This window comes from Globicephala melas, chromosome 18, assembly GCF_963455315.2.
Source record: "Globicephala melas chromosome 18, mGloMel1.2, whole genome shotgun sequence".
Taxonomy (NCBI): Eukaryota; Metazoa; Chordata; class Mammalia; order Artiodactyla; family Delphinidae; genus Globicephala; species Globicephala melas.
This window is the reverse complement of record NC_083331.1, coordinates 3,783,364-3,803,412: the sequence shown is the minus strand read 5'-3', so window position 1 is coordinate 3,803,412 and position 20,049 is coordinate 3,783,364. Positions and strand designations below refer to the sequence as shown.

General features: G+C 47.9%; 1 protein-coding gene across 2 annotated transcripts in view; it reads right to left on the bottom strand.

The window, feature by feature from the left end:
* LOC115866786 (phospholipid-transporting ATPase IB) overlaps positions 1–20,049 on the bottom strand; it is a 529,444-nt gene that overhangs the window by 48,629 nt on the left and 460,766 nt on the right. For both annotated transcript variants that reach the window (XM_060287727.1, XM_060287726.1), the window contains exons 34-35: positions 6,870–6,958; positions 385–489 (exon numbers count right to left, since the gene is read on the bottom strand). In XM_060287727.1, coding sequence (XP_060143710.1) covers positions 385–489; positions 6,870–6,958 — 194 coding nt within the window. The remainder of the gene's footprint in view (positions 1–384; positions 490–6,869; positions 6,959–20,049) is intronic.

Below are 20,049 nucleotides of genomic sequence, written 5' to 3'. Positions count from 1 at the left end.
TAACCAAACCTACACGAGTAACACGCATTCTTCAGCCAGCAAACCTTCAGGGCAGATACACTTTAGTGTCAGAATTGGGCCTGATTTTTAAACACTCTGCTAATGCTGCCAACACAGAACTTCCCCTGAGATCACAACGCTACTATTTCTATTTTCCACGCGTGGGTTGTTTTCCCATGTCCAGACCCCACATAAACCCCCATCTCACCCAGGGGCAGACCCAGGGACCCAAAAGTCAGATTTCACGTTGCCCCTGAGAGGGCGAGATCTACACCTCACGCAGCCCATCTCACGCTGCACACCAAGAAGCGGGAAGGAAACCCGGGAACGAAAGGCGGGAAAAAGGAGAGGGGATCCTCGGGGCGTCGGCCCGGAGCTGCCCACCTCTTTCCGTTACTGTCCCGGAGCATCGCTCTTCCCATCACTCTGGACTTCCTTTCCAGCTCCTGCACCTCCTCCAGAAGTGTTTTCTTGCAGGTGTGCTTGGCCCTGTGTCACAAGGAAGAGACAAGAAGGACATGACACGTGAACTTTACACAGCCTTGAAGATGAGTTGCTCCCTTCGTGGGCCACATCTCATGCCCGCTGACCCGGGCCCAGGCCTGGGGACATGGAACATTCACTGTCCCCGTGCATGGCAAGGGCTCCACCTCTGCAACCTGGGAAGCACCCCAAGTCCTTGCAGAACAGACTCGGGCCGTGAGGGTCAGAAGCTGCCCCCCTAAAGAGCATCGCCTGTCACTGCAGAGCTGGCTGAGGCCCCCTGCGTCCAGACAGAAGCCCGGGGTACCTGGAGAGTCGTGGGTCAATCTCTAAAGCTTTTCACTGCAGGACCAAAAAACCCAGAAGATGCTTTAATCCTCACCCTAGTGGATGCATGTGGGTCCCTCGGGCTGTGCCCTGACAGTGAGATCAGGAGCCTGGGGGGGCGGGCGCGGGCAGGGGCGGGGGAACAGTCTTCTCTCTCCTTTTAGGGTGAAAAGAGCCACTGTTGCAGCAGGACTGGGAATTATGATGCCAGAGTTCACGGTCATCGTGCCGAACCCTTGACCTGAAATTTGGGTCAACACAAATATCTGGACACAGATCTCCTTTCTTCCCTTGCAGAGACTTACCATCAGGGCCCATGTCTGCAGGCCTCGGCGGCGTGAAACAAGGGATGAGGTAACAAAACGGTCGGGCCTTTCCAGCCGTGTAAACTGCAGACGGGCCCCGCTTCCTGACCTGCAGGAAGAGCTACCTGCCCCCTTTCCTGATTAAACTAAGAAATACCTTAACAATGTTCCAATAAGTGTCCGATTGCAAAGGTCTTCCTAAAATTGAGATCAAACAGAGAGCAGCTGGTTGGAAACTATACAGGGGAAGAAAGGGCATTTAAGGAGACACAGGTTAGAAATGGGAAAAGAAAAGCTATAAAAAGCAAGAGGGCCCTAACGGAGCAGCCCAGGGCAGCGTTCCTTCTTCTGAAAAGCTTGTTAGTTTCCGTACAAATGCATGTGAGGAGCCCACCGAGTAGCCGGACTCAGAGACAGAATCAGAACAAAACTGAGCGCATCTTCAAGGACGTGGGACAGTGAGATGGAACACTCTGGAGACGTGAGCTGTTCCACGGAAACACGTACTGCCATCTGCCCTCCACCTTCAAGGAAAGGAAGTCTGTGAAGACAGCGCCCGGTCATCTGCTGACACCCCAAGTTCATCTCCGAGGGAGAATCGGGGCTGAGACTCTGTATATGGTCAGTCATTAATTTCCCCGGAGGAAACAAGAGAAATGAACCACACAGGTTTTCACACATAATTCCTTAACCACACCAAGCAATGTCCTGAGACTCCGGGGTGTAAAATACTGCAGTTCAAAGCGGAGATGGCGGCATTTTCATTGAAACAAGAAATGAGAAAACGTTTAACTTTTTGCTGGAAAGGAGACAGTCAAAAAGAATGTGACAGTTGATACCGCTCAATATGAATGAATACGCTGGGCCCAAACTTTACCTTTGAACTCACGGGTTTCTGGGGCTGTGTGGATAAAAGCCAGCTGCGTAAACAGCCAGCCCCACTCCACGGGTTCACGCCAGATACGTGGGTCCCGTGGAGCATGTCGGGTTCGTCCTAGAGAATGAGCTTTCTCGCTTACTGTTTCAGGACTGTCCTCACTCCATCATCCTCCCTTGCTCTGCACCCTCCTGCCCACAGAGCAAGCAGGGTTCACTAACCCCTAGACCAGCCCCCAGTGTTCTCCTCTGGGCTGGGGGCTAAGGGGAAGGGTGACACAAAGAAGTAGGCTTGGAACAGGAAGCCTGGACCACAGGGCGCAGAGCACACTGGAAACGTCCAGCCTGGGCCAAGAGCAAAGAGAGCCTGACCCACTGTGCTGGGGCTGCCGGTTTCCACTCATTCACAAAACTGCCTGAGAGGGAAATAATTTCAGTATCTTGATGCTCCTGGGCGTTGTTCACGTTCCCAGTGGATGAAAATGCACCCATATCCAAGATGGATACCACCCAATTTTATAGTGTCAATATTTCCACTAGGCTAGTTCCCGTGAGCCAGCCTGGGAGCTTAACCAGTGTGAGAACACAGTTAGTCCTTCTGCATGAAGCACTGCTGTACATACAGGTGACGCTAGCAATTTAAAACCATTTTCTCGGGCTTCCCCGGTGGCGCAGAGGTTAAGAATCCGCCTGCCAGTGCAGGGGACACGGGTTCGAGCCCTGGTCCGGGAAGATCCCACATGCCGCGGAGCAACTGAGCCCGTGCACCACAACTACGGAAGCCCATGCGCCTACAGCCCGTGCTCCACAACAAGAGAGGCCACCGCAGTGAGAAGCCCGCGCACCGCAACTTAGAGCAGCCCCCCGCTCGCCGCAACTAGAGAAAGCCACACGCAGCAACGAAGACCCAACGCAGCCAAAAATAAATAATAAATTAATTAAAAAAAAATAAAATGGAATAAAACCATTTTCTCAAGAACCTTTACCCAATAAGGCCTTACTTAAAGAAATGATTCTAAGACCTCCCCTGTCAAAGTCTGCGTATGAATGGACTAAAATCTAATACTTATAGGTTTCAAAGGCCAGGCTCTAAGCGTTAGCCACTGGCATGGAAACTGGATCTCTCCCATTACCTGTGGACAGCTGGTTCCCAGGGGTCCAGGACTGCTCACCCAACCCCACGTCAGGAGGCCAGGTGATCACGGAAGGCTCAGGTAGGGGCACTTAGCCCCTGTAAGGGAGTGTGGTGACCCACAGCGAGCCTTCAGATAGAACAGGAGTATCTCCAGGTTATTGGGGATTTTTGAAATAAATAAGTCGGCTTAGAATCTTGCACTCTTCATCTCCTTGTTTCTGAAACTTTTTTCCTGGACTCTTTCTTTCTTTTCTTACGGAAGGAAAGCAAGTCAGAAGGAAATGGTAAATTCTAAGTGGGGATGAAAATATAAATGCAATGTGCTTCAAAGAAATCAGTCCAGTTAGAAAGTATTAAAAAAAAAATCAAGGCCCCCGTTGTACACAGGAATTTCTTATTACCTTCTATTTCCATTGAACTGCCTATCTGGGATTATAATAAGGAAATGAAGTCATTCTGGACTTGCTGAATGCATCGTGTGCTGACTGGTAAGGTACCAGAGATACAGCTAGACAAGAGGAGATGGGTTCCTAAGTTCCGTGGCCTTGAGCTTTGTATTATTTTTATAAAGCAACATAAATGAATTTCTCCTCAATGAGCGTAAGTACATGGCAGCTTACCTAAAAATGCTGTCATAGGTCAACATTTTGGAAGCACGTAAGCTAAAGGATATTAAAATAGTTCTGGGCAATTTAAACTTCATGCGTGTAATAACAATATTCATTAGCCAGGTATCGCATACAATCAATCAGTTATTTTAATAAAAGATGTGTTAGTTTGGTCCCTCATGAAAATTCTGGTTAACAGGATAACAGAGGAGGTATTATACGGTGTCCAAATCTGACTTAAGATAGACTAATAATGGATCTTCATCAGAAACTCGATAGACTTCATGGAAAAAATGACCGAGTTACCTCATGCTGTTTTTTTTTTTCTTTACTGTTAACAATGCAGGTCCTGAAATGGGAGAGAGACTGGACAAAGAAAAGGGAAAATGCAGGAAGACAGAGCAAACCAGAGCATACAGAAATATATGTGAAAGGGCAGGCCTGCCTTGGGCTGGAATTTAAAAGCTCTTTCCAAATAGAGTTAGCCACCAAAATTCAAAACAAAACCAAAAAGCCTTAAGACTGGTTCAAGGTGGACTTTCCCTGGCGGTCCAGTGGTTAAGACTCTGCGCTCCAAACGCAGGGGACCCGGGTTCTGATCCCTGGTCGGGGAACCAGACCCCTCATGCTGCAACTAAAGAGCCTGCACGTGGCAATGAAGATCCCGCGTGCCGCATCTAAGACCCGGAGCAACTGAATAAATAAATATTTAAAAAAAAAAAAAAAGATCGGTCCAAGGTAAGATGAAAGAACCATCGCAAATCTACAGAAGGTTCCGGATGCTGCCCCAAGCTGACTCACCACAGCCACGTTGTCCAGCTACTCCCCGACTCCCCACCACGTAACTCAAACTCTTCTCTCAAGTCCAAGGTGCGGCCTAGCACATCGCGTGTCAAGAAACATTCCAAAATTTGCACCAAATAATGGGCGATTTTCTGGAAAACCAGGATGAATATTTGTGTTCAGTGTGCCAGAAGGAAAAATGGGACACATTTTATAAAGCTGAAGAAGGAGAAATGACAGTCGAGTATCGTGGTCTCATCAGAGGTAAGCAACTCATAGTACGCTTTCCTTCTTGGGAGAAGCCTCTGATTTTCCTTGACTCAACAAGAAATATTTCAGGCTGGGAGTATGACAGGAAGTAAAACATGGGCCCCGTGATCAGAGGGAACATGTCCAAAGAAACGGGCCCAATTCCTGTTTTTGAGGAGAGGGCTAAGTATAGTGTAGACGTTAACTGTATGTTATAAATTGGGCATATACTTTGGGCAGACACTGCAGGTGCGATGAGACCATATACCCTGCTCCTACCTGGCTGGCGAGCTCCTTGGAAAGGAATTGACTTTTACTCTTTCCAGATGGCAGAGCTGGAAGCGGTGTCATTTGATGTATCCTTGCTAAAATGTAAACAGCACTAATTTTACAGTGCCAGGAAAAACCAAAAACAACTCCTGTTGGAGGGAATAGATAATTTGCTCCATGGCGACTGGGAACTGCTACTTGGAATGTATTGGAAAAGATCCAGAAAGCAGAGGAAGAGGCAGAGACACACTCTGAAATGGTAGAAAGATACTTCTGCCGGCATCTCCCTTGGCAATTATCTCGATCTCAACCAAAAATGTTTTTCATGACATTAATTTAACAGTTGAATTAAAATAGGCCGAGATTGATTTCTAATCAAATCACTGTGCTCAACCCCTGTACACTGAAAAGTGATCTGACGTAACCAACACCACGTTCTATTTACCTGAAACTAACTTGATGATCTTGCAAAATTGAAGAAATTTGGCAAAGGTAACTATACTGTGCCGCAACTGGGCTATGTGACGAGAGCAAATCCTAGAACTAACATTTTCTTCCAGTTCATTTATTAGATTAAGAAAACATCTTTCCTGGGCATTATAACTTCATTTCCAAGGATTCTGATCCTGCTACTTCAAGAACACAGTTTTAGCAGATACCATGGAAGCAGTGGTAAATCAAGGCATTTAAGAAATTAGAGTTATTTAATGTTCACTAACAGTTGTCAAACTTAGTGAAGAGAAGAAAAAAAAAACCACCTAAAACATGTGCTATAAAATTCTCTCTGTCCCCTTCCCTCTCCACATTAGGTATCATCGGTTGTCAAGATAATGCCAAGATGAAGATTTTTTCCAAAAACATCCTTAACTGTCAGGCAAGAACAATTCTCACTGAGTATGGGAGGAAGGGAGAGAGAGAAATGAAATCTGATGTCTTTTCCTGGAAGGTTTGGAATGAAGTCTCAACTCTCTACCTCAGGGGCCCCAAATAATTATGCTTTGCCCAAAGTAAAGCCAGTCCAGGAGTTGCAATTTTCAGGGAAGTTGGCAACTGTAGGAGGTATCATCAGGCCTACCCCAAATAAAAATCGATATGACCTCATTTTGGAGTATTCCATCTTTTCCTCGCAGATGAAATACAATTTACATTATCTTGGAACTCAGTAGCTTTTTTTTTTTTTACATTGTACATAAGATACTTAGGAGATGACATATTTTGAAACGTATAAACGAAAATCGAGCATGAATTATTTTCTATCGAACCTATGTTATAATTTCATCCTTGTGATTAATCTTCTCATAGACTTGTAAATGGACACTTCAGAAGAATGATATTTGAAGGATTCCTACTGGGAATTATTTGGAGAAATGAAGAACACTTGATTCCAGTATTTGGTGATTTGAAATGACTTCCATAAACATACAATTTCCCTTAAAGCATGGGGTTTAAAGCCAGGTTCTATCTGTGATCACAGAGCACTGATTTTTAGATAGAAGGAGAAATGAATTTTGAGTTATGTTCCTTAAACCTGATGGAATTTCTAAACTTAGAAATTCTCCCCTATAATCGTGTACAAGCAACATCTCTCCTGACCTTCACACAGCCTGACTCCTTTTTGACTATATTCTCATATTAAGGTGAAGCACAGGTTAAAAGAAAAAAAAAAAAAAAAAAAGACACAACCCCAAATCCTTTATATCCGTTTCTGGCAGGTGGCAGGAGACGTGTTTCTTCAGAAGTCCCACAGCATCTAATAGCCTACGCTGGGGCCCACTGAGGACTAACTGGAGGGCATCGGACAAGACCTGGGGTACCACTTCATCTTTCACTTACGCTTTCCACACCACATCTTCCATCAGACACGCGGTAGGAACCAGAAATAATCCCAGCCAGAAGTGCGCAGAGCTCAGGACCATGGCTGCCTGCAAGAGACAGAAGTGACATGTGCATTAATGCTCTTTCAAAAAAAGAAAGAGAGAGAGATAATTTAATCAGTGAAACACGCCCCAACACACAAAAGCAATAGAACGTATTAAACTAGTGAAAGCTGAAATATACACCCAGGAAAAACGGGAGGGGGACCGGCAGGGTGAGCGCCTTGCCGCGATGTTCATCAGCTCTTGTCTCCATCCTGATATTTTGACGAGTGTTGTTGCCTTTTCTAAAGCGCTTCGAACCCCCACTCTGGTCAGAATATGCTGTCCTAAACCCCTCCTCTGGAGAAATGCTGGAGTCGCCAGACTCCACAGAAATAAACTTCACTCCATAGGCGCCTTGCAACCACCCACGTATCCATCAGTTCCTGGTGCTTCACTGCTCTCCTTCACTGATGTAACCACACCTGGGTGCAGGGCAGAGCGGTTCTCAGCACCCAGAGGAGGAAGGTGAACAGGTTACGGTCCTTGTCTTCAAGGAACTTAAAATGGGGTGGTGTCTCCTACATCACACGTGGAATGGATGTGTCATGCTCATATGCTCTGGGGGTGAGAGGAAGGCTAGAAGGCTGGGGAGACTTCTTAGTGACAGAGTGTGGGATGTGATGGGAAGAGAAGCAGGATTTCAACAGCTACAGGGACAGAGGGAAGGCGATGACAGGGGGAGACACAGCCTCCAATGATGAGACTCCCAGTTCCCAGGGTGCAGGGTCACAGAGAATTTGGGAGGAAGTGGGAGAGGGTCTTAAGGAAGAGTTACAGGGGCAGCTGTCAGTTAGGTGAGGACCTGAAAAGAGGGCTCAGGGCCAAGGCAGGGGGAGGGAAGGAGGCAAGGGGGGAGGGGAGGGAGGGGGAGGGGAGGGAGGAAGGGGGAGGGGGAGAGTTGATTTTGCTCTGAACAGAATCGGGGCTGGGAAGGCAGAGTCTTTAAACTTTGTTTTGAGTGAGCGAGGCCAGAGGGTGGAGCTGGTAGCAGTGGCCAACTACTCGGACAGGGACCGAAGTTAAGTGTGACAGAAGCCTTCACATTCACTGGTTTCTCTTTTCTAAGTGCTCACCACTGGATTCTACCGCAATCGATGTGTTCTGCTCCAGCCCACATCTAACCACGTCAGTCTTGCCGCTGAACCCCAGCGTGTAGCCCTGTCTGTGGTGTCGGAACTTTATGACAACAAAACGGAGAAGCAGTGAGATCTGGGGTAAAGTTGAACACCAACCCTGGCCCTGGAGCCCTTGCTTCCCTTTTCTAAAAACAAGATTGCCAGCTTTCTGGAAGAGCAATTTAACACCTTAAAAATACGTGAGTACGTCTTGCCCCATCAATTACCCATCTCAGAATGCATCCTACGGACACAAGTGAGAACTTGAGTAAAGAAGGAAGTACAAGAGTATTCACGCAGTGCCGCACCGTCAAAGGAAGTAAGAAATAAGTGTCCCAGAAGAGGGCTTACTAACTATACTGTAGTGCCTGCACCCAATGGACTTCTGTGTAGCAATTAGAGGGATGCAGAATTATAATGTTGACATAGAGAGGTGTGATGCGATATTGCTAATAAAACGGATGGGTTCTGAGCGTCTGAAGGGGACCTCCTCCGGCAACAAGGGTAGGGGTGGGAAAGGACGCAGGATTGGCCCAAGTCTCAGAATTAAACCTGAGGTGTGATCTCCTGATGCTGCCCACCCAAAAGTTACGCTGCATCTTTAAGTGTTAAGCACTGTATATATGTCACTATACATCAATACATATAATAGTTTTCGTAAGTTCTGTTTTGGAATTTCCTCACCTTGAAAAAAAACCACACACATTCCGGGGCCTCAAATGCAGTTCAGTGGTCCAGACCTTGATCCACTGAGACTGTGCAGACCACCAACCCGTGTGCCCCCTGTGTGCTTGCATGTCAGGAAGAAGGCACAAAATGGTCTATCGAGGGAGTGCGTTGCAGTTTTCTTTTCATATCTCTTTGGCTAGCTCTAGTTCCCATTTCTCATACAGAAAACGTATTACTTACGCATACAAAAAATGTAACTCATCGCCCTCCCCGCCCCACGCCAGTGGCCCAAGCGAACCACAGGAAGGAGTTGGATTATCCAGGTCCTTTCTTTCTGCAAGTCCCACCTTCCCCCTCTAATCCATCCTTGGCTGACCCAGCGACAGGAGGCGGCCTTGTTTAAGATACACTTGTGGGCTACATCCTAGATCATCGTCTGGTGTATTTTGCAAAGAATACAGTCATTTAAGAGTACGATTTTATAGAAATGATAGTTACTGTGATGGGATGGAGGTGTTAGCTAATGCTATGATGACAATCATTTTCCAAGATATAAGTGGATCAAATCAACATGTTGTACACCTTAAACATACAATATTATATGTCACTTCTATCTCAATAAAGCTGGAAAATATTTTTTCGAGAAAAAAATAAAAATAACATGTTCCAACAATGTGTACTATTTAAAATAGTTTATGAAACTCCATAAGAATTCTCATTGCTGACGGAAAATAGGAAAATGACCTTTGAACTGCCCTGCTGAAAATAGGGAGCGTCTCCCCAGTTGACAAAGGTTCCATGGAAATTTGGAAGCACTGTTGTTTTGTCACTGGTTTTTAAAACTTGGGGCTGTTTTAAAACACATAATGGACGTAACTCATTTTAAAGGTGTGTCTCCAGAGAGGCTTCTACTATCTCGATTTTCACAGATGGACTGAGCTTTGAGGTGCTGAAATCTTTGCTAAGGCCACAGCTTTTGGTATCGAAATGTAGTCAGATTGCTCTTGTTCTCTCAGAATAATAATAAAAAAGTGCTTACGGAGCTGGGCTAGGTGACACATGACACTCAATTACTCCCCCCTCCCCTCTCACCTGTACTACTGAGTGAGGTTTTAAAAGTACCCTTTTGATGTGCTAACAGCCCCACTGGAAGAAGGGCATCCTCAGTTAACGCACCTCTAGCTACAATGACTGTTAACCACTTAAGTGCCAAATGCACCCACTGGATCTCTTGGGGTGCTTCTCAGTCTACTTTCAGAACGGATACAGCATGGACAAGAAGGATCCTCCGTGGGGACAGGGCCGCTGTGCTTCTCCTCCTCCCCCTAAGTCACAGTGAGCACGTGCTGGGGAGCAGAGTTCCTGCCCCCCAGGCAGCGGCCTCGGGCTACTCTTTTTTTTTGTTTTTTGTTTTGCGGTACACGGGCCTCTGACTGCCGTGGCCTCTCCCGTTGCGGAGCACAGGCTCCGGACGCGCAGGCTCAGCGGCCATGGCTCACGGGCCCAGCCGCTCCGCGGCATGTGGGATCTTCCCGGGCCGGGGCGCGAACCCGTGTCCCCTGCATCGGCAGGCGGACTCTCAACCACTGCGCCCCCAGGGAAGCCCTCGGGCTACTAACTCTTGCTGCTCTGGGGGATTTTCAGCATCTGAGCAGGTAGAGCAGAGCGAGGACTTTGGGTTCAGACGGACCTGGGACGGAACTGTGCCTCTCAGCTTTAGACTGTGACACTTGCACGGGGTAACTGCCCTCTGCGTTCCTCAGTCTCCCCCGCCCCGCGCCGTTAAGATCAGGACAGCAGAAGCACCTCCCTCGCGGGGCTGTGGTACCCAGCACCCTGTTAGCTGTGCTCACAGACAATCCATCTCCCCAAACACCCAGGAGCCCTGGACCAAACCTTCCAAAATAAACACACGCTTCTTCCTTCCTTGAAGTCTACCTGGCTCCCCCAACCCCCAAACATCTGTACAGGGCCCTGTGATGCTCTGGAAACAGCTCCGCCTGTAAAATGACTCCGAGGCAGTGAGTGCGCTCGGGGGCTGGCGCATGGCACCCGGCATCTGAGCCCCAGCCAGCTGGCTGCGCTCCATCCCTCAGCTGCCTTTCCGGAGCAGAGCAGTCCGGGGACCCCTCGATGAGACATTTTCTCCACTGTTTTCTTTAACTCTGACAACTGCAACTGAAATTGAGCAGCAGCCCGCGGCCCCCCAGGGATTCCTTCTGCATTTTTCTCTCTCTCTCACTCTTGCCGTTACTTTTTAAGGCTCCTCTAACCAAAGTTCAGATTGCATTTTTTTTTTTTAAACAGAAAAAAAATGTTCTTGGGGAGAAAAGACTTGACTTCATAAAGAATTTATGATAACCAAATGAGGATGGCCAACGACCCATCCCAAGGACCAAACTGAGCAATTAAGGTGTATGCTTCTACTTTTAAAATGGATCGATTGGGCTTCCCTGGTGGCGCAGTGGTTGGGAGTCCGCCTGCCGATGCAGGGGACATGGGTTTGTGCCCCGGTCTGGGAGGATCCCGCATGCCGCGGAGCGGCTGGGCCCGTGAGCCATGGCCGCTGAGCCTGCGCGTCCGGAGCCTGTGCTCCGCAATCGGAGAGGCCACAACGGTGAGAGGCCCGCGTATCGCAAAAAAAAAAAAAAAAAAAAAAATGGATCGATTCTTTCACGAAACTAGAAACTTCACAGCAACAGTCCATCTGCATTCCCTCCTCCAGTGGTTTGGAGCCCTCGTTACGTGCCAGCCTCACGGTCCCTTGGAGAGACCTACAGATGGAGACTGCACAGCCCTTCAAGGCTTCATCTCCACCCGCTCACAGAACGTAGGGCGTGTTGTTAAGGTACCTTTTCTTCGTCTCCAGGGATACGTTGCAGGATGCACATAAGAATCCACTAGCACACCCTGCAACAGCTCCAAAGTCCCCACGAGGGTTTCCCAAATAATAGACCTGTGTATTAGTAGCCGAAAACCAACCCTCCCCTCTTCCAACCCCTCCCGTAGCATTTCCTACTTGAATTAAGCGACACCGCTGGCCTCAGGCACAAGTAAGAAGTGGGTCTTGGTTTCTGCTTCTCCTCTCTTCTATTAAACCTCTCTTCCTGGGCGTTCCCGCGTACATGATTTCTAAGCCCCACAAAAACCCCTGCAAGAGAGACACTAACTGTTCCCATTTTACAGATGAGGCAATGAAGGCTCAGGGGTTACGTGGCCAATTCAAGGTCACCTGGTAAGGGGCTGAGTCAGGATGTGAACCCAGGTCTCTCTGAGTCTAGAGCCAGGGCCTGTCCTGTGGTCTGAGATCCATGTTCTTAACAGACAGTGGCTTTAATGTCTACTCATAATTCACTAGCATTTTTTTTCTTTTTACTATATTTGCCAGTGTTTCAATAACTTCTATTTTAATAAATTACAAGCCTTTAGATGTATATAATCCAGCTTCCATTTTTATCCCAGGAGTCCTACGCTGACTTTTCCAAACGTAAATTAACTCTGCTGCAACACTTCTGACACTTGTCTTCTTCTATTCTGCTTAAAATGTAACATTTTTAAATGATGAATTTAAAAACTGGGCTCTTTCATGGTAATGTCCTTGTTCCAGAGCATGATGCCACGTGCTGACTCAGCGAGCAGGTGTGCCTCATTATTCAGTGAAGCACAGATTCCCACGTCTTGGGGCCCAGTGAACAGACAACACAGCACACGTCCGTTAACCGACGGCTCAGAATCGGGACAGCCTGTGGGTCTGAGTGGGTCTTGAGGTCCTCACTATTCCTCGGTAGGACAAGTCTTATTAAGGTTGGTACCTATGAAGCAAAACCAACATCTTAGTCTTCAAAGCATCCTGGCCGGCATTGACAGGACAGGTGAAAAGCAAAACCTTAACACCCGTAGAAGAAAAGGTGGGAGAGTATCTTTCTGACCCCCATTAGCTTTTAGAAAATTTGATACAAAACAGTAGAAACATTGCAGGAAAAGAGAGGAGTTCGCATTAAAAGGGAAAACTTTTGCTCTAAGGGACACCAGAAACAATGTTTAAAGAAAAGCCACAGATTGAGAGATTTCCAGGGCACATTCCAATCCCGGTTACACGTATGCTCTGGGGAGACTCATATGTGTCCACAAGCAGACATGTGCAGGAACGGTCGCTGCAGCATTTCTGGTGACTGACCTCCACCAGAAGTCAAAAACCTAAATGTTTATCAATAGGAGAAGAAATACATTTTGGCATATTTATAGAACCAAAAACAGCGTTAAAATGAGCCAGCTACACTTACATCACTCTAGATAAACTTCAAAACCCAGTTCCGAAAAAAACCAAAGCACTCCAGTGTCGAGGGGGAGGGTGTATATGATACGACCTATATAAAGTTTCAAAACCCTGCAAAAATCAACATTGCCTACTGTTTATATTTTCTACAGGTTTATACCTACATAATACATGCATGAAAATAGTAACATGAAAGTAATGAGAGTATTTCTAGCTCAAGGAGGATGAGACGGGGAGGGCTACTAAGGGCACTCAGCAGCTTGGCTAACATTTTTTTTTTTTCTTTTCGAAAAGATATGAGGCAAGGAGCATGTCAACATTGGACTAGGCTGGGGATATAATTCCACATCCTTTGTCTCTACGTGTGAAGTCTGTCGCCATGTTGAAAAATTCCACCAAAAGGGGGGTCTCTAAAATAGCCAGGGGGACAAAGGTGAGCCTTGATTGGTCAGAGGGCAATGGGCAGGGGGCACGGAGCCCAGTGCAGAAGCAGGAGCCAGCAAGGAAGGGGAAGGTGGAAGCACAGGTTCTGAGGCTGAACGAGGCCAACTTTCAGAAAGTTCTGGTTGTGGAGAGAGCCTGCAGCTCACAATGACCACCCTGGGGCGACGGATGAGCTCGGCCATGACAACAAGGAAAGGGCCACAGATACCTGTGCCTGCCGTGTGCTCAGCCCTTTTCCCCAATGAGCTGGCTCTCTCCTCCCCGCAACCCTGTGAGGTGGGTGCTATATGGTCACTCCCAGCTTACAGATGAGGTCAGTCAGGCAAGAAGGGTCTAGGGTTTGAACCTGAAATGGGGAAGAACCTTTGTATTCTGTTACAAGTTCATTACCAAAGGGATGTTGCCTAGAAGCTTAAATTACACATAATGGCCCGTCTCTGGGTCCCCTGCCCCCCCCCACCCCCAGGTAATGAGGATTAAGCCAAAACACCTTTGTTTAGCTCCCAGGAAACATCCTGACCAGGCCCACGTGCGAATGACCTCAGGAAGGAAGAAATTAACACATCCCCTCCGGAGGCCGAACCAGGACTTTACTCCCTCCCCTTTTAGTACAAAAGAAGCCTGCATTCTGACTCAGGGAAGATGGTTCTTTGGGACGTGAGTCCAGCATCTTCTTGGCCTGCTGGCTTTCTGGAGAAAGTCACTATTCCTTGTTCCAACACCCTGTCTCTTGACTTATTGGCCTGTGTGCGGAGAGCAGTACAAGCTTGGACTTGGTAACAAACCCAGCCGTCTGACCCCGGGGCCCACACCTTCTCACAAGACAGGTGGGCTAGCCCTATTTATTCGGGGGTCATTTGTACACAGTGACGGGTGAACCTGTGGAGGTAAATGAGATCACAAAGAAAGGGAATACCGGGTGAGGAAAGGCTTGAGATCAGCGTCCGGGTGATTCCTATACTAGGAGGTGGGGAGAAGGAAAAGGAGCCGGGACTTGGTGAAATCTCAGGGGGAGGGAGTCCAGGATGCAGCTGTGTTCTGAAGGTGAGGAGATTTTAGGGATGACGAGAGGGAGGGTGCTGAGGACAGGCGTGCAGCCATACCATGAGGAAATGGGGGAGGGAGGAGGGCCGGATGGGGCTTGTCCAGGACCTGAGATGGCAGTGCGGGTGGGACAGGAGGAGAAAGAGCCTTGAAAGGTAAGAAGTCAGGAGGGGAGGGTGGAGAGTGGTCCCGGGGGGACTGCAGAGAGGGGATGACATGGAACGTGTGGCTTTGGAAATTCAAGCACCAATGTTAACTCAGAGGTGCTGTGGACGGCCTTCCACGACCCCGGGACACACAAGGCCGCTTCACAATCGTTAAGGAACCATGATCCCAGCTCTTCCGGTGAACAACTGACTTGGAACAAAATTTTCTCTCCTTCTCGCTCTTTCCTTGGGCTCCCAGGCTCCTGGGTGACTCGGGAAAGGAGCAGGGGACCCACTGCGCATCCTGGTTGCACCTTTGTTCCTGTAATTACAACCGTAATTCAGACGAAAGACACATGTGCACGCACGTTTAGGCGTGAAAGTTAACATCACAACCCGGAATATGAAATACTACCTGTGTGCGATGGGGCTAATTTACATTTACTGCGGGATCCATACCTGTGTAATTTCCTGGTTTTGGTCTGTATAGTTTTTCAGACTCAACATTTTATTAACTTTTCCTTTAAACCAGCTATCTGTCTTCGGCCAGGATTCCCCATCGTACTCGCATGCATATTTCCAAGCTGAATATCCTGTTTTAAAAGTCTGTCCATTTCCTCTCATCTCCCTCAGTCCATCTGTATTTTTTACATCGAACCTCCTGGGTCCTCACCTTTTTTGACTCTGTAAATTTAATTAATGTACTTTTGACTTTCTTTACCAGGTCACTGTTGAAAATTTACATAAAACAGATCCAATTTTTTTTCATCACGCTCTAATAGAAACACATCAGCTACATTTCCCTTTCCCATATATTTCAATTCCTCTTTTCCATACAGCTTCCCAAGTTTAAAAATTCTTAGATACAATGGCACATGAACGCTTTTGACTGATTCTTCTATAGAGAGCCTACTACATTTCAGCATCCTCCCATGTTAGAATTGGGTTATCATGTAAATAACATCTGATACCATTTGCTCTTCATAAAATCATCTAGACCTTCTTTTTTTTTTTTTACGAGTTCAGCACAAAGATTTTACTTTATTTTTCAGTTATACATATATATATATATATATTCTTTTTCATATTCTTTTCTATCATGGTTTATCACAGGATATTGAATACAGTTCCCTGTGCTCTACAGTAGGACCTTGTTGTTTATCCATTCTATAGATAATAGTTTGCATCTGCTGATCCCAACCTCCCACTCCTTCCCTCCCCTCCCCCTCAGCAACCATAAGTCTGTTCTCTGTGTCTGTGAGTCTGTTTCTGTTTCATAGATAAGTTCATTTGTGTTGTATTTTAGATTCCACATATAAGTGATATCATATGGCATTTTAGACCTTCTTTTCTTATGTCTTTGTTCCCCTCAATATTGTTGAAGGCTCTGAGGGATTTCTTGTGCTTTTTTAGAACTGTCTTCTTATATTTCTATTAATTTTGGAGAAATGAAGATGTTCTCAGAGGAGAAACGAATACGATAATTAGCCTTCTTTCCCATTATTTCAAAAACAAAGCCAATGAGGTTACTTTGAGTCTCTGTTAAAAAAGGAAATTCCTAGCTGACGGCATGAACGAAGTCTACTAATGCATTTGAGATTTTGAATAATACAATTATTATTTCAAGGATCCACTTTGTTTTTCCTCATAGTTTTACTTATTTACTCACCATGGCATTTAATGCCAATGATATATAATTTTGTGTTTCTTTTATCTCTTTGTTTCTTTAAAAACATTTATTAGTAAGCCATCGTCATTCCTTTGTTCTCCATATTAACAACCTGCTTTCTCCCTAGCACAAACATTTATGTGTAGCCCCCGAGAAAGCAAAAACAAAAAATTCAGACCAACTCTAAGGCGGGAATAGCTGAACGTACACCTTTGCCTGTAATTCCTTCTACTGAAATCCTTAACAGGCTATAAACAAGTTGGCAATGAAACCAATGGAAGAGAAAAATCTGAAAAAAAACATGTTTCCTGAGTTCTGTTCCTCTTAGAATCCCTATTTAAACACTTTGCCTTATTTCTAAATTTTTCTTCGATGACCCTCACTGGTTGAGATGATTCTAATCAGAGCATCCCTTTCTTTGTGGCTGTTTAAATAACTTTATTGTTTTAAACCAATAACACATTGAAATGTACTGACCAATGCAATTGAATTGTATGAGAAAGCTCAAACTGAAGTTCATTAAACCCACGGCATCACCTGGGAGCACTCCAGGTAACTGCCTTCTGGTTAGCTTTCCACAGAGCAGCGCTCAGGAAGCGCTGAGGTTCACAGGTGGTCTACTGGCAGATACTAAAACTGTCACCTACAGCACTGTGCGCTTTGGACCTCTAACTCACAGTGTCTTGGGAAGCGGGCTGAGGGTTTAGACAATAATAAAAATACCGCTGGTGGAGCAGGGGGACAAAGGAACTTCAGGATGGCAAGAAACGGGCAGGGAGGAACGGCTCTGTGTTACATTGGGGTAAATCAAGGCCAGCCTTAGAGGAACGTTCCTGGAAGCTGGGTGAGGGAGGGACGGCCAACCTTCCAGGGCTCTGCCAACTGTTTTCCAGTGACTCACATGGAATCAATCAGAGGAAGCGACTCTGATGCTTCCATGTCACGGTCCCGCTAATTAATTCACAGATTAGAGTTTAAATGAACATCTGTGGGACTAGGGTTTCTTCCCTTCTCGCTTCATATGGACTTGAAGATGATGATTTACGAGTTTTCTTTCAATTCAAGGACACCAGGAGAACATGTGTTTGGAGTCCGGATCCGCAGGCCCACGGAGGCTTTTTCCTAGAACTTCTCACTGCAGGTCCAGCAGGGCCTGTCCACGTCCCCACAACGAATTACTTCCGCAGACACCGGGCCCACGGCCTCCCCGAATCCTCCCCTGTAATCCCCAACATCTGTTCTGTGTCCAGCGCTGACCAGCGGGGGAATTGGCAAGTCCTGGCCGTCAGCATCGCACAGCTGAGCCGACGGAGCACAGCCCTGTGATCCCAGCTGAGCACACCGGACGCGGCGAGGCTCTCGGCTAAGCCCTTGGCGGCGCAGCGGAAACACCTGTTCAGAACTTGTTCAAAATAAATGCGTGGCCAGCACCTCGAGGGGTCAGTGGACAGCAGCCGTGAGGGTTACGGAGCTCGGGGTCCTTGGGTGCGTTACGCACCCCGATTCCTAGGGTCGATGCGCGCCTGTCCTTCTCCACGTTTTAACTGAAGATGCTCTATCTGAGGCCAGCACCTCGAGGGGTCAGTGGACAGCAGCCGTGAGGGTTACGGAGCTCGGGGTCCTTGGGTGCGTTACACACCCCGATTCCTAGGGTCGATGCGCGCCTGTCCTTCTCCACGTTTTAACTGAAGATGCTCTATCTGAGGCCAGCACCTCGAGGGGTCAGTGGACAGCAGCCGTGAGGGTTACGGAGCTCGGGGTCCTTGGGTGCGTTACACACCCCGATTCCTAGGGTCGATGCGCGCCTGTCCTTCTCCACGTTTTAACTGAAGATGCTCTATCTGAGGCCAGCACCTCGAGGGGTCAGTGGACAGCAGCCGTGAGGGTTACGGAGCTCGGGGTCCTTGGGTGCGTTACACACCCCGATTCCTAGGGTCGATGCGCGCCTGTCCTTCTCCACGTTTTAACTGAAGATGCTCTATCTGAGGCCAGCACCTCGAGGGGTCAGAGGACAGCAGCCGTGAGGGTTACGGAGCTCGGGGTCCTTGGGTGCGTTACACACCCCGATTCCTAGGGTCGATGCGCGCCTGTCCTTCTCCACGTTTTAACTGAAGATGCTCTATCTGAGGCCAGCACCTCGAGGGGTCAGAGGACAGCAGCCGTGAGGGTTACGGAGCTCGGGGTCCTTGGGTGCGTTACGCACCCCGATTCCTAGGGTCGATGCGCGCCTGTCCTTCTCCACGTTTTAACTGAAGATGCTCTATCTGAGGCCAGCACCTCGAGGGGTCAGAGGACAGCAGCCGTGAGGGTTACGGAGCTCGGGGTCCTTGGGTGCGTTACGCACCCCGATTCCTAGGGTCGATGCGCGCCTGTCCTTCTCCACGTTTTAACTGAAGATGCTCTATCTGAGGCCAGCACCTCGAGGGGTCAGTGGACAGCAGCCGTGAGGGTTACGGAGCTCGGGGTCCTTGGGTGCGCTACACACCCCGATCCCTAGGGTCGATGCGCGCCTGTCCTTCTCCACGTTTTAACTGAAGATGCTCTATCTGAGGCCAGCATTTCGAGGGGTCAGTGGACAGCAGCCATGAGGGTTACGGAGCTCGGGGTCCTTGGGTGCGTTACGCACCCCGATCCCTAGGGTCGATGCGCGCCTGTCCTTCTCCACGTTTTAACTGAAGATGCTCTATCTGAGGTTGGCTTGGGGCTTACTCCTCTCTGGGTGACACGCAGAACTTCATGAAATCCACAGCTTCAATCTCAACCAAACGTCCCATATTGCCTGATTTGGGGCTCAAGCCTAATACCTATCGTGCTGTTTTTAACAGGATGTTTGATTTATCTGGAGAGAATATGACGCGAAGTAAACATGAGTCTCTGCATCAGTGCAACACCTCTGACAGGGAAGCACAGCCCCACTTCATCCGGTAGGCGGTCCGGCTGGGGAAGGTGACCCGACACCTCTAAGCCTCATCATCAGTGGAGACGGCGCGTTTTATTTAGTTATGGTACCGTTTGGTTCCAAATGCATCCAAGGGGGAACGAGTAAATATGAAAGAGAAAATAAGGCAGCACAATTGAACACGAACTATCGAGAGAGACATGTCCTTCAGCTGGGCAGCCTGCCTGATTCCCCAAAGTCAACACGGCGAGCTGAATGCTGACGTGACAAGCTCCCTGAAGCCACGTGCACGCATCTGTAAACTGGGGCCATCTTATCCTTGCGGGCTGCTTGTTGGGCACTGAGCACCATATGTAAAGAGCCTAGTACGGTACCCGGCACTGGACTTCTTTAGTACCTTGCAAAAGTTGGCAAAATCGCACTGTCTACAGGGGTATCTGAGGCCATTTGCGGCTTTTCATTCAAGACCCTGCCCTTGGCTTTCCATCCCCTGCCCCACGCTCTCTGGCCACATTCAACTGTCTACGTCTCTTCAAATCCTCAAGGTTCTGTTTCGTTCTTCCTTGGCCTTTGCCCATCTCGTTCTTGGTTCAGCCGGCAGTGCCCGCCTCTGCCGCTGTTCTGACTGTGAGAACTCCTCTTTCCCCCTCCAAGACCCAGTTCGTGGGTTCTCCGGGCAGAATGGCACACTCCCTCCCCTGCATCCCTCTATGATGGTGACAGTTCTATTGCTGCCATTTTCCACACGACTGCTGTCTGCCAGGCGCCGTACTGGCCACTCGCCGTCCCGTAAGTTAATACACACGGATGGCCCTACAACGATAGCCACAGC